Genomic DNA, 20,409 nt, shown 5'->3' on the forward strand with positions numbered 1-20,409 from the left:
CACCACAGCATCACTCAGCACCACCACAGCATCACTCAGGGCCACCACAGCATCACTCAGGGCCACCACAGCATCAATCAGGGCCACCACAGCATCACTCGGGGCCACCACAGCATCACTCAGTGCCACAACAGTATCACTCGGTACAAAAGGGGGTGGTGATGGTCGGAGCATCAGAACCAATCAAACACTCACACCCAGTCGGGCTGGACTGTTCCTATGAGGCACAGGGTCAGACTGATTTGCATATGGCCATGTCTGAACTGGGGTGGCAGAGTGGGCTAAAGAACGGTGATGGATCAAACCCAGATCTGTTGTCTGGGTGTGAGTGTTTGATTGGTTCTGATGCTCCGTCCATCACCACCCGCTTTTGTACCGCACAACAGTATCACTCAGCACCACCACAGCATCACTCAGCACCACCACAGCGTCACTCAGCACCACATCAGTATCACTCAGCATCGTCTTTGCACTAGTACACCACCACATCATCATCACTCAGCAAGACGTGAGTATCATTTAGCATCACCTCAGCATCGTCTCCGCACCAGTCACCACCACCACCACCACAGCATCCCTCAGCACCACATCAGCCTGCTCTTGGAATCTGTCATCTGTTGCTTTTCCCTAGTGTCTGTCCGCTGCTAGTGTTATAATACAGGTACTAGTTCCCAACCTTCACCCTTCGATTGTTTATGCCCCCTCAAAAAAAAGCTTTAACAAACAACCATTGGAATAGGCAGAAACAAGTTGCCAGCCTTGCAAGAACAAAAGAAAACTGAGGAAATTTTTTATTGTAAATACTTTTTTTAATATGGTCGTTCAGTTGTACATAATGCCTTCTTGGTCATATATAAGGTAACAAAAATGCTTCTGACACTTTTTTATTAAAACTTTTCAGCATGCTGCACAGCAGCCACACTTCTCTACAGCACAGCTTAAAGACATTGGCAAAGTCTATAGCTCTGGCTAAACACTTATAAGGCTCCAAAGGCGAGACCTATTGGCTATGCCAATGCTTGTTTCTTTCACAATCAATTGGGGGGATATAGCGAGGCACTGCTCCCAGCTCTAAGCTGCTTTTTTAGGAACAACTTGAGCACGTTTTATTTTTCTGCCCAGTGTACCAAGGCGCTAGGAGGCTGTATATTTGGCCACGATGATTTTTCAATAACAGGGCGAGATTTAGAGCATATCAAACTTTGTGTAAGTAGGGCTGTCTCCCAGGCTAGCACATTAAACAGATTTTATAAGATTTGCGAGAGACGCCATTTTGGCCATGTTCTGTCAATGTTCAAGGTTAAAATTCCCCTTAATTAACATATGCTGCTGAGGTATTGGATATGAACCACTGGCTTTCCTTTGATAAGGCCGAAGGTCGAATCCTGCGCCAGATTTGTAATTTAAACTCTTTGGCTGCCCCACATGTTTTACTTCCCAAATTTGCCTTATTATCCTCATATATCTTATCCCTGGTAGTGGTTTTGAGGTGGGGTAACTCCCTCTGCTGGGGGGATGAGGGTACTCTTGGGGCTTCCTTGAGAATGGAAATCTTTGATAAATTGAAAGAACAATGAAAAATTTCCTAGCTATCGCAACGGAAAGTTTCAGTCCTATTAAGGACTCGGAGGCGAGGATTATGCTAGTCTTTCTTCAATTTATCGCATAGCAGCCATTTGTAGTCAATCAAAACAAACTACTGTTCCCATAAACCATAGGGAATAACAACAAAAAACAATAGAGAGTCCTAGTTTAAAGTGTCCATGCTCTGCACCAATCACAGGTTCCCAATGTGTAGGTAGTCGCTTGTCTCTGCCCATTCCTCCTCTTTCGTCGCTCGGTCAGCCACCGGACGCCTCAAGGATCTTGTTTGTTGGAATCGCCTGCAAGAAGTAAACGCATAAAATCAGCGACAGTAATGGCTAAGGATTACTTCTGTGGAAGGAAGCGTTTCAACATGTAACCAAACTGTCCAATCAAGCAGATAAGAAAACAACTTTACTTACTCCAGTACGAGGGAGGGAAAAACAGCAAGGACCTTGTACACTGGGAATGATAATCCTCGCTTCAGAGTCCTTAATAGAATTGAAACTTTCCGTTACGATAGCTAGGAAAGTTTTCATTCTATGTCAGGACCGGAGGCGAGGATTATGCTCGTTTAAAGCTTACTCACCACCAAGTGAGCAATATCAATAACCGGTTTGAAATAAAACCGCTTAAAGGTAGAGTCTGAAGACCAATCTGCTGCGTTCAGAATGTCTTCTAGTCAAGCTCCCAGGGTAAATGCTTTGGAGGCCATCGCCCCTCTCGCAGAATGTGCTCCAAACGCACGCAAGTCGATCCCAGCTTCGTGCATCACCCACCTTACCCAGCGAGCAATTGTGGGAGAAGACACAGCCTTATGAGGCTTCTTGAAAGAAATGAGCAACTGACGTTTTCCCGGAGGCCGGAACTCAAGCAACCACGCACAGTTTAGGGGAATCCGGAAACGCGGGATACGAAATGGACTTCGTTCCACACTCAGTGCGCCTACGGACCCCCTACGGGGGTAAAGGTAAACCCCGTAGGGGAAAAGATCCTACCCGAGACATCCAGTGCTCTAACATCCGAGACCCGTCTGCAAGAGATCAGACAAAGCAACATAGTCGATTTCGTGGAAAGCTCTTTCCTTGAAAGAAACCTATTCGGCTGCCAGGACAGCAGAAAATTCAGCACCCTATTGACATCCCATAGTTGGGAGTAACGAGGCTCAGGGGGCACTGACAGACGGATGCCACGGAGCAAACAACAGACCAAGGTATGCTCCCCCACCGGTGAGCCATCAACCATGGTATGCCCAGCACAAAAATAGCGGAGCAAAAGGTATTGACGGTCCAATAGGCCAAACCCTCTTCCACCAGAGAAGCCAAAAAATGTAAAATGGAGGTCACATCCGCTGCCACGGGATTGACACTCCATCACACACACCAACGACACCACCGACCCCAGGATGATCGGTATCTTTTGACGGTACTGTCAACCCAGGCTCTAGCCATGCAAGCCGCAGCCGGTCCCGAAAGGCCCGCGACCGCCCATCGTCCCCTGTAATCCGCCAGGCCATGAGGCTCAGAGATCCCTGATCGATGAGAGGATGAGGATTCCCTGTCGGATCGAGGAGAAGAGTTGGAAACAGGGGGAGTGGGATTGGAAAATCCCAAGAAAGTTCCAGCAGAACTGGAAACCAGACTTGCAACCTTCAATTCGCGAGATGAGCACCACCTCCGCTTTTTGATACCTCACCTCGGCTGTCACTCGCGTGATCATGGCAAATGGGGAAAGGCGTAACCCACTTCCTCCCCCCAATTCTGTAGGAACGCATCTGACTTCTCTGCCAGGGGGTCCGGCCTCCAACTGAAGAACCGAGAAGCTGGTGATCCAGACGGGAGGCAAAAATATCACTGAAAAGGGCCCCAAGAGGCTCTGGAGGTCTGCAAACACTCCTGGGTGAAGCTTTTAGAGACTCCCGTCGTGGAAATGCTGTGACTGGAAGTCCGCCACTCCGTTGTACTGGCCCAGAAGCTACTCCGCAGTGACCGAGACCCGGTGATCCAGGCAGTACTGCCAAAAATTCGTTGCCAGATCGGAGAGAGCCTTTGAGCGCGCACCCCCTAGATGGTTGATGTACTGGACCGCCGACACATTGTCCATTCTGAGGAGGACGCAGGACTGTACGAGTCCTTGGTCCAGCACTGGATCGCGAACGAGCCCGCCAAAAGCTCCAAACAATTGATGTGTAATTTCTGCTCCGACGGAGACCACACACCTCCCGTGGCAAAGTCGCCGCACCGCGCACCCCAGCTGGACCTGCTTGCGTCGGACTCTATAACCATATCTGGTGTGGACCCGAAAATGGCTCATCCATTCCACGCCTCCATGTGTGAAAGCCGCCACTGGAGCTTCTCTCTGGCCTCCACTGAGAGAGCCAGCCTATGGGAATAAGAAAGGCCTTTGCGCAGGTGCGCCGCCTTGAGATGCTGAAGGGCTCTGTAATGTAGCGGGCCCGGAAAAATTGCCTGAATGGAGGCAGACAGAAGACCGATAATGCGAGCGAGCTGTCTGAGAGAGATCTGAGACTGGGATAGAGACCTCCGAATTTTGTGACGAATTTTCGTCATCTTGCGCCAGAGAAGGCTCAGGGTGGACTCCACGGAGTCTATCGTAAAGCCGAGAAACAGGACCGTCTGAGACGGGACCAGGGTAGACTTGGTCTTGTTAATGACAAACCTGAGGCTCTGAAGGAGGTCGACCGCCGACTGCAAGTGCTGCGAGAGTGTTCAAGGGTCTTGCGCCATCAGAAGAATGTCATCTAGGTAAACAATGAGTCTCATGCCCGACATCCGCAAACGTTCGATCACCGGTCGAAGGACCTTGGTGAAGCACCAAGGAGCGGCGGACAGGCTGAAGGGCAGAGTGGTGAACTCGTAAGTCTTGCCCCTCCAGGAGAACTGCAGAAACCGACGGTGAGGCGGGAAAACCGGGATCGTTAGGTAGGCGTCCTTGAGGTCGAGACGCGACATCCAATCGTTGGGACGAAGTACATCGCGCAGCAGATGGATGCCCCCCATCTTGAAGTGGCGATAGACTAACCACTCGTTGAACTTGCGTAGATTTATTACCAGCCGTTTTCCCCCGTCTGGTTATCCACTAAGAAAAGATTGCTGATAAACCCTTGGGGGTGAGGCGAGGTTAGAGCAATAGCCCTCTTGTCCAGGAGAGATTGCACCTCTTGGTTGACTAACGCAGAGTCTGCGGCAGAAAAACGGAGCGGACAGGGAGGCACGGGTTGTGAAGGAGTTCCAAGAAACTCTATGCGGAAACCCTGCACCGTCTGGAGGACCCAGGAGTCCCCGGTGATGGAACTCCAGGACGGGAAAAACGCGCCACTTTTAGAAGGGAAGAAGGGAGAACACTCACCGGAAGAACTGTAGATGCCACCGCCTCTGCCTCCTCTGTTCTTGCCTCTTCGGCCTCGGGTGGGATAAAAGTTGCCGAAGCGGGCCTGGTCTTGCTCCTGCCCGTTACCGGAGCCTTGACCCCTGTGTTGGTTGGGACGGCCGGACGAGCGGCCCCTTCCTTGTCCGGCCCCTCGGAAAACCCGAGGGCGAAACACCTTTCTGATAGAGGACTGCACCCGGTCCAGGGAGGTAAAGGTATTAACGAACCTCCCCAACTCTTCGTCAAAGAGGCCCCCCTGCGCCCGCCTCTGAATTGGCCAGATCCCCCAACTTTGGGTCTACTTTGATCAGAAGAGACCGGCGCCGTTCTGTGGATATAGCACAATTTGCATTACCCAGGAACACCACCACACGCTGAGTCCACGAGGACAGATGTTCAGGAGAAATGAGGGACCCGGAAGCCTTGGCCTCCTCTGCCATGTCTAGGATCTTAGTAGCTGGGTCCAAGATATCAAGAGGTTTGTCCTGGCACGCCCGCCAGGACCTGTTGATGCCCTTTTTAGGATCTTTGATAAACTTCTGAAGGAAGGTGGTTATTCTCGGGTCGATGTCGGGCGTGGCGGCCACATTCCCCTCCAGGGAGGGACGAGGACAATCCGCCCTAAGACAGTTCCGAGTCGCAGGTTCAAGCGGTCGGCGAATACGACTGGCCACATATTGGGCAACCTTGTCCGAGGGGGCCCAGTCAGAGTAACGCGGATGGAGAACATCATCAGAATCCAACATATCCGCACAGAGATTCTGTCCGTCTGAGGAAGGGTCTGGGCGAGAAGGGAGCCCTGGTCATCATCCCAAACAGGTACTGGGGGCGTCGAAGGGATATTGGGGGGACCGGTTGCGGGACAGTACTGGCAAGAAATGCTTGCTTGAGACGGTCAAAGGCATCAGTGTCTACGCCAACGGGTTCGGCACACTTCGCCGGTGGTTGAGTGTCCATGGGAGGGACAGAAGAAGGAGGGGTGGTAGAAAGGCCTTGTGAAGCTCTAGCCAGGCGATCGCAGGCTTGATCTATTTTACGCACCAACCTCTGTTCAAGAGGAGTCATAGCCTGTTCCACTGTTTTGAGGATGGACGCATCCACAGCGTCATAGAAATCATCGTCCCATTTAAGGGCTGCCAGGGGGTCTTGCTCCCATTGGTCATCCTCATAAACATCATCTTGGAATTCCGCAATGGTGTCCACTAATCACCAGGGGAAGCTGAACAGGAATCGGGTGAGGGAGTATACCTCAACTAATAAGGGGGGCTGGGTGACAGCCTAATAAATGCGGGCAATGCACACAATTACAAGGGCTAAGCCCTGGACCCCAACAGCCCTGGTGCCAACCGATTAAAAGGGCAGCCTGCAGCAAAAACGGGTCCCCAGCACAGCAGACACTGTCTACAGTACTGAAACCCCAAAGAGGAGCGTTTTTGGCCTATACAATAAGGACCCCAAGCAAACAGCAAGAATGCTGACAACTGCCTAACGGCAGGTAATGACCTGCATGCACAGGCGTTTAGGGGGCGTTAGCAATCAAAGCCGCTTGGGAATAAATCCCCAGCGGAGGAAACAGGGATAATTCCCCAAATATTTAACCAGACTCAGGGGTGTCACTGCAGGCAAGTACAGAACAGGCTCGCGCGACAGCGGTGCTCCGGATTCAGACGCGATGTCGGAATGCATGGAATCCGGAGCACGCACGGCGCGTCAAGCGTTCGACCCAAGCGCGCACTAACGAGGCAGCGCTGTCACCGTGGGTCGCAAAAGCAAAAGACACATAATTGATGGAAGCAATGTAGAACAAATCAAAAAATTCACCCCCAGTCAAGAGCTCTGGGTTAAATCCATCATTCTTTTGCTCACCATGCCACCCCAGTTTGGACCTGGCTATATGCAAATCAGTCTTGACCCTGTGCCTGATGGGAACAGTCCAGCCCGAACTGCCAAGCTTCAGGTCCTCCCTGGACCGGAAACAAGCATCCTAGGACCGGTTTCGGGGTTTCACCCCTCTTCAACCAAGATAGCTTGATTCCAGTGGCACAGTGAGCCCAGGACTCACGTCTGAGCATACCTGGCGCACTTAGGGCGAGAAAGCAAAAGACACACAATTGATGGACGCAGGCATCAGGGAACGCAGCTGCTAGGGAGCTCAGACGCTCCCACGGCCGAACGCGAGCTGCCGAGCAGCGGCGAACTCGCAGAAAGAAATGGAACGGAAGCCAAGTCTAACAGAGAGCAAACCAAATCGGAAAACAGACGGCTAGCGCGCGATTCCTGCACCCCGCCGTGAGGTAAACGGATATGAAAACGATACAGCGCTACGGGCCTAAGGTAATAACAAGCACAATGACAGCGCAAAGCAATAAAACAGCGCGATAAGCAAAGCACAACGCACTGCAAACATACTAAATCACAGTAATACAGGTCAATATTATATAACAGAATTAGAAAAAAATATTGGACTTATCTTGGCTGCAAGCAGCGAAGAAAGAGGAGGAATGAGCAGAGACAGGGGACTACCTACACATTGGGAGCCTGTGATTGGTGCAGAGCATGGACAGTCTAGACTAGGACTCTCTATTGTTTTTTGTTATTATTCCCTATGGTTCGTTGGAATAGTAGTTTGTTTTGATTGACTTCAAATGGCTGCTATTCAATAAAGTGAAGAAAGAATAGCATAATCCTTGCCTCCGGTCCTGACACAGAATCAACATTCTTTAGGTCCTTTGCACAAACAAATGATTCATTTGGGCTCAGCTAGAACCCTGTGTCTCCCATGCTAAAGTCCGCATTGAAGTTGTTTATAAAGAAGTCTGCAACCTCTACCAGTCTGGTCAGAGATATTGCTTTAAGTCAGCCCAAGTCTAGCAATGAAGGGGTCAGTGGGAGCGCTCTGGGAAATAAACCACAGCCTTATTTAACTTGGAACTTCCCTCAGAGGATTAGAAGGCTATCACTCTTATTGAGAATCAACGTGTTGCCCCTAAGAGAAGTTACCGGTATTCGGGATAAAATATAGAGAGATGAGAGAATTTGTGAAATGTGTTATTTACAAACCCAAGATTTCAACCATGTGCTATTTGTGTGCACGGAGTTACAAAGGGCCATGCACATGTTTCGAAGAACATTATTTATCAAATGTAATATTCATTATGCCCAAGAGGCCCGTTTATTTGTTCTGTCCCCACCAAATGAAATGGTTTGTTATGGGATATATCAAGTTTTTAAAAACTTTTTGGGCTATTTATTAGGTAATGTTTAACTCTATTTTGTATGTCACAATATGTTGATGGTTGGATATTTGATTGTATACATGTTTTAATATTTCTCCTCATGTTCCATCGGAATTTTTTGCTTCATTTATCTATTTATCTTTCTTGTACACCACTCAGTATGTTTGATAAAAGTTTTTTTTAGGAGGCAGCCAAGTATAAAGGAAGAATTTCGTATTGAATGTAAAGTATTTCTTGTTTAACCTGTGTGTGTATTTTTGTGGACCTCTGTAGGAGTTCCATATCAAAATAAATAAACTGGCAAACTGGAAGATTAGACAAAACACTTTATAAAAAAAGAAAAGAACACATTACCCAGCAATGTCTCAGGTAGAAATAGTTAGTTTAATGGTGGAAATTTGTGGACAATTTTATACTGCCTCATATTTTTTAAAGATTTTAACGATGTATTATGTCTATATGGTTTTATGCATTTTTACTGTGATTTTATATATTGACTATGTTTTTTGTGTGGGCTTCCTTTTTAATGTATGAACTTTGATGGCACAAATGCCGAATAATGTTTCGAAAGCTTAAAGCTTGAACGGAACATGCTTAGGACGTCTAGGTAGAGGGTTGCTGTCCTGTGCTGCAGCAAGGGGCTCTGGAAACCCCAAAGATGCCAGGTTGGCATTCTTAGCTCTTTAGACAATCGATCCGTGCATTTTGGGACCTTTATCCACAATGCAGACACACTTCTTACCCTCCTGTCCTCCCCACCTTAAAGTTAAAGGACAGGTGAAGAACCTCACAGTGTCAGGGACAGGCCCAGGTTTCTGTGCACATGCTTAGATCATTGTGACACAAGGGCTAAAATAAAAGTCACCATACCAGATATACATGTGGTTGGGCGCTCCGGGCAGGGGTACACACCTGTATACAAAGAGGAAAAATTCCCATTAAAACATTTATATCCATGTATTTTAATTTTTTTACAAATCAAGCACTGGGTGTGTTTGATAACCAGCATTGGTAAACCTGTTCAGGTGACTTTTCTTCAAAGCACCGAGTTTGGCGACCATTCCACTGAGAGGGTGGCATTTTGCCGCCTATAACAAAATTATTGCAAAAGCATTATAAATAATTTTGGTCAATAGGTTTTGTTAAATTGTTAGCCATCATTTTTTGTAATGTTTTTCTTGCCTGGCACAGCACACAGAATAGACACTTTTCGTGCAAAGACCAAAATGCTTCCGGGGCAGAGGTTCATAAATCTAAATTCATAATTATAATGTCATACCAAAGGGTAACATGAGCAACAGAGCGCACACTTTCTAGAATCCTTAAGCTGTTCTCATATCCTGAGACCTCAGTCATTCTGACATAATAAACAGATGCTGGGATGCAGCGTATTTCACCACAAAAATGTATTCTGACTGTCTGGGCCCAGCAATACCTTGGCACTGCCATGGCTCTAGCGGGCGCTATAGTGGTGCTTCCCAAGCCTGGGAAGGATAAAACCCAATGCAGCTCCTACCGCCCGGTGTCCCTCCTCAATATCGACCATATTTACATATTTATACATATATTCCAGGCTTTTATGCATTATGGAAGGCCTTGTGTCTGGCTGTAGGCTTCTGTTTACTATAATCAGCCAGTTACCCCCAGAAGAGACAGGCAGGGAGTACTGGACATTGCCCAAGCTTAGTGCTGGTCCTACGTCCAGGTCAACAACATCAAGGAGGTCCCAACTAGCTGCAATTAATCATGGCCTTTACGGGCCCGCCTTGAACCCGGCATTTGAGATGGACAGGACGCTTCTGCCCGGTGGCGATTATAATCGAGCGCTCTACTCTGGCGCGCCCGACTCCCGTTTGACGGGACCGACGCGTGTCATGGTGCGTGTCTGGCACGCGGCTAATGCAGCTATGGGGTGGAAGGACCGTTTGACCCGAGCGTCTCCGCTGTATGCATCTGAGAGGTTGGGCTCCCTGTGGACGTCGAAGGGCTTCGAGAAGTGGGACACGATCGGAATCAGCACGGTGGGAGATCTCTGGACGAGGGGGGGATTCAAAACTTTTGAGACGCTGCAGGCGGAGTTTCAGCTGCAGGGCAGTGAGTACTTTCGGTACCTACAGGTCCGCCATGCGCTGGGCTCCGTCTTCCCGGATGTTGCATCCATTCCGGAGTCTTCCCCCCTGGAGGACAGAGTGCTAGATGGCCATGTCCCGGACAGCACGATCTCCCTCATATACAAAAAATTGATTAACGATAGATCGTGTCTGCTGACTAGTCTCCGCGAGGCTTGGGTTGCCGACGGGCTGGAGCTGGACGACGAGGATTGGATCTCCGCGGTGGCCTCTCCGAAAGAGGTGGCCATCCCGGCTCGCCTTCGTTTCGTCCAGCTCAAGATCCTTCACCGGGTCTACGTGACGGGGCCAAGGCTTTTACGTATGGGTTTTGCCGGTGATGGAATGTGTAAGCGTGGCTGTGGTGCGTTGGCGACTTTCATGCATATACTGTGGGAGTGCCCGAGGGTGGAGCGATTCTGGCGTGGTGTGCATGAGGTTCTACGAATGGTTACGCGTGTCGCGCTGCTGCCTGAAGCGAGGAGATGCTTGCTGAATGTCTGGGAACCAAATGACTACTCGGTCCCGCAGGCGCGGTGGGTGACTCTGGGATACATGATAGCCAAGCGTGATATTGCCCAATTGTGGGGATCCCAGAGGCCCCCTGCGGTGTCGGCCTGGAAAGAGCATATGGATTGGTGTATGTTTCGTGAAAAGGTGGTGTATGTGGCGAGGGGTAAGCCTGGGGCGTGGATGAAACTCTGGGGCCCCTGGAACGCCTACCGCGGGGGTATTTGTGAGCCGCCGCTGCTACCGGCGGCCTCGCCGGCTCCGTCTCCCTAGATGGCGCCCCTCCCTTGGCCGCGGGCGCGCGGTCCCCCAGTCCCTGATCCACTCCCGTCCCCCTCTTCAGAATTTTGCTGCTGGTTTGGATCCCCCACTTATGGAGCACGTGTTGTCACTTTGGATCGAGGGTTGCCTTGCGGTTGTGGTTTGTTTACGTTGTTTTGCTTTAAGAAAATGGAACCGTACTGTGGGCATGGAGCTGTGAGGCCTGCACCATTGATCACTCCTGTCTTCCTACTGTGCACCGCTGAGAAAGTTTTTTGCTGTATGTATGTAATATGCTTTTGATGCTCTAGCGGCCGGCCGTGTGGTTGTAGGCCCATACCTGTAACTTCTATAAACTGCAATAAACGGTTTCAAAAAAAAAAAAAAAAAAAAAAAAAAAACAACATCAAGGAGGGACTGTAATGTGAAAGACATTAAGGTGAATGATACATTTTTTCATTTAGCTGAATGTGCAGCAAAGGTTGCGTAGATACCAACCATGGTTTAAAATTAAAAATATATATTTAAGTTGTTTAACCAGATGAACAATACTCCCATTGGGAAATAGAATTACTCACAACATCCAAAAGTCAGAAGTAAAAAAACATTATCAATTCAAAACCATCCTTGCAGCCCTGTTGACGTGTCATGTAGCTTTTAATGGGGAAGCCTTTTAGGGACTTGTATGTAGATGCCACGCTGTTACCATTCCTTACAATGTTAAGATGTTCTGTTATATCCTTCATTATTGAACTTTTCTAACCTGCTCATCATCTTACTTATCAGAATTCACCAAAGTCGACAACACGAAGACACTTGCGCCCAAAGAACCAGACGTGTGCTTAGGTCCCAAGTTACCTGACTGGACAGTCGCAAGACCAGACGACCCTTGCTGTAGGGGCCGGTGGCCCTACCAAAGGCCCCCACAGGTAAAACGTTGTCCATTATGCAAATCTTTTATGTATCTGACACATAAAGGTTAAAGCTTTGGATGGGTGCATTAGGAAGATAATGGCGTGTAGTGATGAACCAGTTCCCAGTTAATCACTCATATGACGTCATAACAATGATGCATGGCTTTTCACACCCCTAGCCACCAGTAAAATGGTTCCTTCCTATATTTTGTGCCACCTCCTACAACTCTCCTGAGACACAGGGGAAGCATCAGGTAATGGTATGTCACTTGCCAGAGATTCCACAGATCTGAGAGAATGGTGAATGGCAATGTATACATGGCATTACTACCCACAACCTACGCTTCTCGTAGGACTTCACAAATCCACAGGGGACAACAGATCTTTGCTGTCCTAGGCTACAGCTTCACGTGGTGGAGCATTGGAGCTCCTGAGCATGGTACCTGCAGCTTCGTTCTCTCCACGAGGGAAGGCGAAAGAACATACTAAGTCCAGGAGATGCTGAGATGGCCTGAAGGTGAGGGAGGAGAGTGAAGTATAAGAGTGAGGAATACCTCAAGGAGGTGGGTGAGGGTAGCAGAAAAACAGGGAGATTTTGCTACAAGTAGTTTCCAAGGAAAGGAAGACAGGAAGCTCTGATGCGCAGGTAATGTGTAAGAGGAGGGCCATATTTTGTATGTGTCCTCCATGACTCCTATCCCACTCCACAGCTGGCCATGGTAGTATGAGGGGGCCATATGAGCCTAAAATTGTAAAAGTCAAGAAACCACAGATAAAGATTTCTTCAAATCCACCCAAAGATGCTACCACCAGCAGATATGGAACGTCAACTGCACAGCTCTTGCAGACCACATTGGCGCAAACAGCAGCAAGGAAACCTTCTCCATCATCAAGAATTTCACCACGCCTCCTGCCTATTCCAGCAACATCACCCCCTTACAAGACATTTGCAACAAGCTCTCAGAATTCTTCTGTAACAAAACCACTTTCATATATGCCAACTGAGGCCCTCAACCGTACCCCATCACCGTCGCTACTTAACTTGCCATCATGGCCGGTGAATGAACCCTGACCTTGTGGCACACCCTCACCAATGTCAAAACTGCCACGACAAAGATCAATTACTCAAGGGACCCATCTCACCCTTTCGCCCACCACGCCTTCACCAAAGGTCTCACACCAATTGGCAAAGCATACACTTATCCTTAATGCCGCCATCAACTCAGCCACATTCCTAGACACCAGGACCCATGCCACTGTCACACCCCTGCCCAAGAAACCATCCGCTGACCTAACCTCGCTCTCCAACTACAAATCAATCTCCCTCCAACCATACCTAGTCAAGTCTTAGGGAAAATATCCAACTGACACCTCACTGACAATCTCATCAACCACCAGCTAATCAACTCCAAGCAGTCCTCATTCAGGCCTAACTGCAGTACAGAAACAGCACTCATCACTGCCACAGACGACATCCACATTATCCTTGACAGAGGGGACACAGCAGCCCTCATTCTCCTGGACCTCTCTGAAGCATTTGACACGGTCTCCCCCCTCATCCTCATGAGGCACCTACAAGAGATTGGCATTCAAGGACCGGCTTTCCCCTGAATCTGCTGCTTCTTAATAGATAGAATGAATGGATAGAACACAACCTGTCAGCCTGACACCTTACACCTCGTAAGCCTGCAAACTCATCAGCAAAGTGGCTCATAGGTCATCGCTGAGCCCAACCCTCTTCAATGCATACATGATCCCTCTGTCTTACGTCATCCATGCACGTGACATCAACATCCTCTCCAGTGCTGATGATACGCAACTCATACTCTCCCTCTCAGACAAGACCCTCAACACAAGAACAAGTTCACCGCCTGCTTGACCAAAGTCACAAACTGGATGAAAGCCAACTTTCTCAAGCTCAACACTAACAAGACGGAAGTAGTGATCTTCAACAAGAACACCATGCCATGGGACTCCAAACTTAGACCCACACCTACGTCCAGGATCCACGCCAGGAACCTCAGAATCAATCATTGACACTAAACTGGACATGATTGCACAAGTCAACACTGTCACTAGAGCCTGTTTCCACACCCTGAAAATACTAAGAAATCCTCAAATGTCTCCCAAGCAACACCAGAATTTTTTTTACTCATGCTCTAGTGACCAGCAAGTTGGACTCCGGGAACACCCCCTACTCCGGGCTAACCAAGCTACTCACCAAAAGACTGCAAACCATCCAGATCTTAGCAGCCAGACTCGTCTTCAACCTCCCACACAGAACTTACATCACACCATACCTCAAGGAGCTCCACTGGGTCTCGATAGACAAAAACGCTAATTTTAAACTCCTCACACTCACATTCAAGGCACTACACAACTTAGGCCTGATTAACCTGAACAGTTGCATCTCCTTCTAGCAAACATGTCGGCTCCTCAGGACTCCTACTCACACACATCCCAGGCATACACAACACCAGAGCAGGAGGAATGGCATTCTCTTAGATTGCTCATAAAGCGTACAACCTCCCACTGCACATCATAGCCTCCTCCTCTCTTCTTGAATTCTAAAAGACATAGAAGACCTGGTTTTTCATTTAACCAACCCATCCTGAGCATGGCTAGGAACGCACACCTGGTCAGTGCTAGGATAACCTTGTGGGTGATAGTGCACTTTACAAATACACATAACAAATACACAAACAGGTAGGCAAGAAAGAAAGAGCATGGAGAGATACCCCCCACCCTGTCCAACCTCAAACTGCTAAGACAAAGATGGAGTGTGTCAGCAGCTGGCTCTGTAAATAGTGCACTAAAACAAAGTACACTGTGCAGAGAGTCCACTGGATCCCAGGTTGGTATACAGAGGCAAAAACAGAAAATAATAAAGCTCTATTAGTGGTAGTGTGGGCGAGCAGTTGGGCTTATCAGAGGGTAGTGCTAAGCATTTGTTGTACTCAGAGTCAATAAATGAAACACACACTAAAGAATAAATCCAAGACGGGGGCGTGGCCGAGCCAGCCAAGATGGCGGACTCCTATCCTTGAAGCTCCTGCCCGGCGGCCCGTAAACCCCATCATCCTACCTGCCCCGGGCGTCCATCGCCCGGCAAACCACAAAGAACAGACTAACCGCTGAGCCCGACATCGGGCAGGACATTTATAGTTATCAACGATGTATGGGCCGCCACCAGAGCGGGAGTCGGCGGCCATCGGATCCACCACCCCCGTGGTTACGAACTAAAATCACGCCAAAGCTACCAGTTTGGGCACATCGCCCTGCGCGATGCGCCCCCAGTATTGGGACTGTTTCCCACAGTTGTTGCAGTTCACCTCCCCATCCCTTGTATTCCTTCCCGGTCATTCCCAGTGCAGGCATGGCGATCTCCACAGACGATACAGTACACGGACAGACGGTAGGTGGCGGGAGAGAGGGCGGGTACGACAACGGAGGGACCCACGACGCATCAAGGACATATCATTATGACGTCCCACAACATTCCTCACAACTCTCCTAACACGGACATAAAATTCCTGACACTTAACGTTAGGGGAATGCACACTGCCCGCAAGCGCTATTCAGTCTATGCATACATTAAGAGACAGAAGGCCCAGGTAGCACTCTTACAAGAAACGCATCTGACGGCAGGGGAGGCAGACAGGCTACAGAGAAAATGGCGAGGCATTATATGTGCCACGACCTACTCCGCATTTGCTAGGGGCACACTAGTATGGATCAGACCGGGGGTGCCATTTAAAGAGCAGAGCAGACTGGTGGACAGAGAGGGCCGCTACGCGATACTGACGGGACTGTTAGAGGGCCAGCAACTACTGATAGGGAGTCTCTACGCCCCCAACACAGAACAGGAGAGTTATTGGGACAAACTCACACGCATGTTGGCCCATCACACTTCGACCCCGTGGCTCCTGGGAGGGGATTATAATTGCACCCTGGATCCACACCTAGACCGTTCACACCCCCCCCCAGCCCGCTCCTCCGCATACAAGCAAGCCACAGCCCTCCGCAGCTGGGTAGACAAATGGGGGCTAGCAGACATTTGGAGAACTCGCCATCCCACCACGAAACTGTACTCCTTCCATTCGGTCCCCCACGATTTACGGGTCAGGCTGGATAGATTCCTATGCTCCACGTCGCTCCTACCCTCAGTTCGGGAGTCGGACTACCTAGGCAGAGTGATCTCGGACCACGATGCGCACACGGCGGTCCTCCGATGGAGACCCCCTCACCCCCCGATTCCAACGTGGAGGATGCCCCGGGAATGTCTCACAGACCCGGTATTCCACCGAACCCTAGAGGACTTCATGCAGGGCCATTTTCGACGAAACGACAACACGGCATCTACGCGCTCGCTGGAATGGGATGCATTCAAGGTCTGTGCCAGGGGCCACTGCATTCAACAGGTAGTGGGAGTCAGGAGAGTGCTCGACAGGGCACTGCTGGGGGCGGAGACCCGGCTCGCGGAACTCTCGAAGAGGGTGGACCGCGGTGATGCCACGGAGGCGCAACTGTCAGAGGCCAAATCCTCCCACTCAATAGCGCTGCGAGATCTGCGCAAATATAATTTTCGGGCGTACGCAACGCGAACACACAAGGAGGGAAATAGGACGGGGGCCCTCCTGGCTTGGTTGGCTCGGCAAGATACAGCGCCGCGCCCAATCACGGAACTCCAAGCCCCCGATGGGCAACTTAAATATTCGCAGACAGATATCCTCCACATCTTCCACGCATACTATGCGGCCCTGTACCGAGCCCCGCGGACCGGACCCACGGGAGACCTGGCCGGTTTCCTAGGTGGGGCGTCCCTGCCCAAGATCCCCCCCGCGCTCGGGAAAGACCTAGACGGGAAACTTAAGCCGGTCGACGTGAAGCAAGCAATCAAAGCCCTGGCGCGCGGGAAGGCACCGGGCATGGACGGACTCCCGATCGAGTACTACCACACATTCGCGGCACTATTGGCGCCACGGCTGGTCTCCCTATACGAAGAGGCAGTGACCCACAGAATGCTCCCGGCCTCGATGCGGGCGTCGATCCTGGTGACCTTCTTAAAGCCGTACAGAGATCCCGTACTCCCGACGTCCTACCGGCCAATAACACTACTGAACACGGACTGTAAGATTCTAGGGAAAATCTTAGCGGACCGCTACAGCCAAGTCCTTCCCACACTGGTGCACACGGATCAGTGCGGCTTCGTTCCCCGGCGTAACACCTCACATAACTTGCGCCGTTTTTTCCACGTTCAGGATCAGGCGAAAGGACGATTTCCCAGAGCGGCATGCCTGGTCCTGGACCTGGAGAAGGCGTTTGATACCCTGCAGTGGTGGTATCTATTTGAGGTCCTGCAGCAGATCGGTGTAGGTCCCACGTTGCTAGCCTATACTCGACTCCTGTACGGAGGCCTCACTTCCAGGGTGAGACTTGGCAAACTTATATCGGCGCCATTCCCGGTGACCCGTGGAACCCGGCAGGGGTGCCCCCTCTCTCCTCTCCTCTTCGCCCTGGCGATGGAGCCCCTGGCCATACGACTGCGACGGGAGGGGGAGACATGGGGGATACCCATAGCGGACGTCACCCATTGTGTGTCACTATATGCGGATGATCTCCTGATATATGTCCGCGACGTCACAGCCGATCTCACACCCATCTGGACGACACTCCGGGAGTTCGAAGGGCTATCGGGGCTCCGGGTCAACTGGGAGAAATCGTCCATCTTCCCTCTAGGCGTCCAGACGGCACCCCTGGAGATAACCTTGGGCGATCAGACACTGGGATGGGATGGAACGGCCCCCAGATACCTGGGAGTGCGCCTATATCATTCCCCCGGTGATCTCTTCGAGGGGAACCACCGAAGAGCACTGACGAGCCTACGATCGGCGGTGGGGTTTTGGAAGACTTTGCCACTAGCTCCCATAGGACGCGTCGCTCTGGCAAAAATGATTATGGTCCCAAGACTGCTCTACTTCTTCACAAACCTCCCTATTGTCCCGCCACGATCCTTCTTTCGGGAATTGGACTCGCTGTTGACGGCTCTGATATGGGGGGGCGGCCGACACCGAGTAGCGCTGCGCACACTGTACCTCCCCACAACGGCCGGGGGCCTGGGGGCGCCCTCCTTTGAATCGTACTTCCTCGCGGCACAGCTCCAGTGGCTGTCCCACTGGACGGCGGAGAGACAAGTGGGGGAGACGATCACGGAGAGAGGCAAACTGCCTATGCCTGAGATCCGCCGACTGCTCCTGCCGGGCTCCAAACCGACACGCACGCATCCACTCCAGGTCGCCATCGCCCGCAGATGCATGATGAGGGTTCATCGCATGTCAACGGGCAAGCCACTATACTCCCCCCTGCTCCCCCTGGTGGGCTTCCCCCGACGGAACGGATGCTTCACCGCGAGGGCCCTCCAAGTGTGGACAGATCATGGGATCACGGAAATGGAGGCGTTGTTCCAAGAGGGGCAACTGAGGACATTTGAGCAATTGATGGAGTGGCACGATCTCCCCCAGGGGCAATTTCTGACACACAGACAGCTGCTGATGAGTGGCGACCGTTTCTGGCGCGCGCGCAATGGGGAACCCCCGACACACCCGGTGCTACACACGGTGCTGCGTATGGGAGCAGGCAGCCATCTCATTACCTGGCTCTATAAAGCGATCCGGGAGCTCACAGACACCACCCTGGACAAACTGCGGGAGACGTGGGAAGACGATGCAGGCAGGGCATTCCATGATGCGGAGTGGCGCAAAGCCCTGGAGTCACCGAAAAAAGTGTCCAGGAACGCGCGCTTTAAAAATATTCAATTTAATATCCTACATCGGGCGTACCTTACCCCAGCCAAACTCCACCGATTTTACCCCGATACACAATTCGAATGTCCCCGCTGCCACCAGGCAGACGCCGACTTCAAACATATGTTTTGGGTCTGCCCAGCCGTACAACGTTTCTGGGGCGGTGTACACCGAGCCGTTCGAGCCGCGACCGAACTCCAGTCCACCCCCACATGGGAGGAATGTGCACTGGGGATCGCCCCGAAGAGGAAATCCGCGAAAGTACAGCGGAAGTTCACCTCCTTGGCCCATCTCCTCGCGAAGAGAAATCGCAATGCATTGGAGGGCCCCAGAGGGGCCGTCCGGCCCGGCATGGGTGGGCGCGGTACTCAAGTGGGGAGCGGCGGAGGAGGACCTGCTACGAGAGGAGGAAGCGAAGGGCGCCCGCAGACACCCGATATCCATGGAGTGGGCACAACTCCTCATCCTGTTTAAGCAAGCAGACAATACAGGGGACACCCCAGACACGTCACAACCCTCTCCCCGCACCCCGGCGACCCCCCCCGACCACCCCGGATCAACGGAAGACACAAACAACCCATAGGAAAGACAACATACCCAGCAGCGAAGGCATGTGCAGACCCGGTCCCCCGGCTGGGCGTTAAATGGCAATCCGACCACCCGCCCCCTCCCTTCCCCCCTGGGGAGCCTTCAAGCACACCACACACACCTACCACCAACCCGTACATACTGTGTCATAGGAGCACCTCGCCCGCCGGCCTCACATCCCCCCTCCCCCCCTTCCACACTTCACGCACCTCCTCCCTTCCTCCCATAACATACCCAGTTTCGGGGGCCCCCCCCCTACCCCAGGGCCCTTTCCAAACAGCCTCACAGGCGTAGATGATCCCAGTTGGCGGTTTACATTCTGTTGTTCTAGTTACACGACATGCTAGGGAATGTGAGACAAGAGGAGACGCTAGATAGACCGAGATAGGAAGATAAATTCACCCCTGATCGAGACGGCAGATATAGACACGACCAGGGCATTAGACAGGGAGACCAGATGACACCAGCACAGGGGAGGACAGATCTCTCGAACCATCGGGGAAGACCCGATGGCTAATGGACTGCAGCTTCCACACACTATGTCTTTCCCAATGACCCAGAATGTTACAATACAGCGATTCAGACTCATATCTGTGAATGTTTCATATGATGTAATATATGCAAAACCCTAATAAAAACATGTCAAAAAAAAAAAAAAAAAGAATAAATCCAAGACCAATTTGTAAAAATAACTTCGATTTTTATACCATGTAGACCAAGAACTTTGTTCTCAGGTAAGTACTTTTTCAGATATGAATTTTCAAAGTTCACAAAATAACACACTCTTGGGCACAATTATGCACCATAGAAGTCTATGGGACAAAATAGGAAAATGCATATAAAATCATACAGTTGGATCTCGAGGTTCACCTTCTGGATTTAGGTAAGTAGCAAAACCAGGTCCAATGTCCACCAGCTGATTGTCTGGAGCGTCTGGGATTCGGCTAGGAGCAGGGTGCTGAGGTTGCTGGTAGCAGGAGCCATGGAGAAGGGGGCAATCAGAAAACACACTGCA

At 50.8% G+C, this 20,409-nt stretch overlaps 1 protein-coding gene across 9 annotated transcripts in view; it reads left to right on the forward strand.

Moving 5' to 3' along the window:
- LOC146863858 (uncharacterized) overlaps positions 1-20,409 on the forward strand; it is a 343,419-nt gene that overhangs the window by 64,860 nt on the left and 258,150 nt on the right. For all 9 annotated transcript variants that reach the window (XR_014976576.1, XR_014976580.1, XR_014976577.1 and 6 more), the window contains one exon: positions 11,876-12,018. Coding sequence is in view for 4 of the 9 variants with exons in the window: in XM_085640690.1 (XP_085496816.1) it covers positions 11,876-12,018 (143 nt within the window). In the remaining 5 variants the exon portion in view is untranslated. The remainder of the gene's footprint in view (positions 1-11,875; positions 12,019-20,409) is intronic.

This window comes from Triturus cristatus, chromosome 2_1 (assembly GCF_964204655.1).
Source record: "Triturus cristatus chromosome 2_1, aTriCri1.1, whole genome shotgun sequence".
In the NCBI taxonomy this organism is placed as follows: Eukaryota; Metazoa; Chordata; class Amphibia; order Caudata; family Salamandridae; genus Triturus; species Triturus cristatus.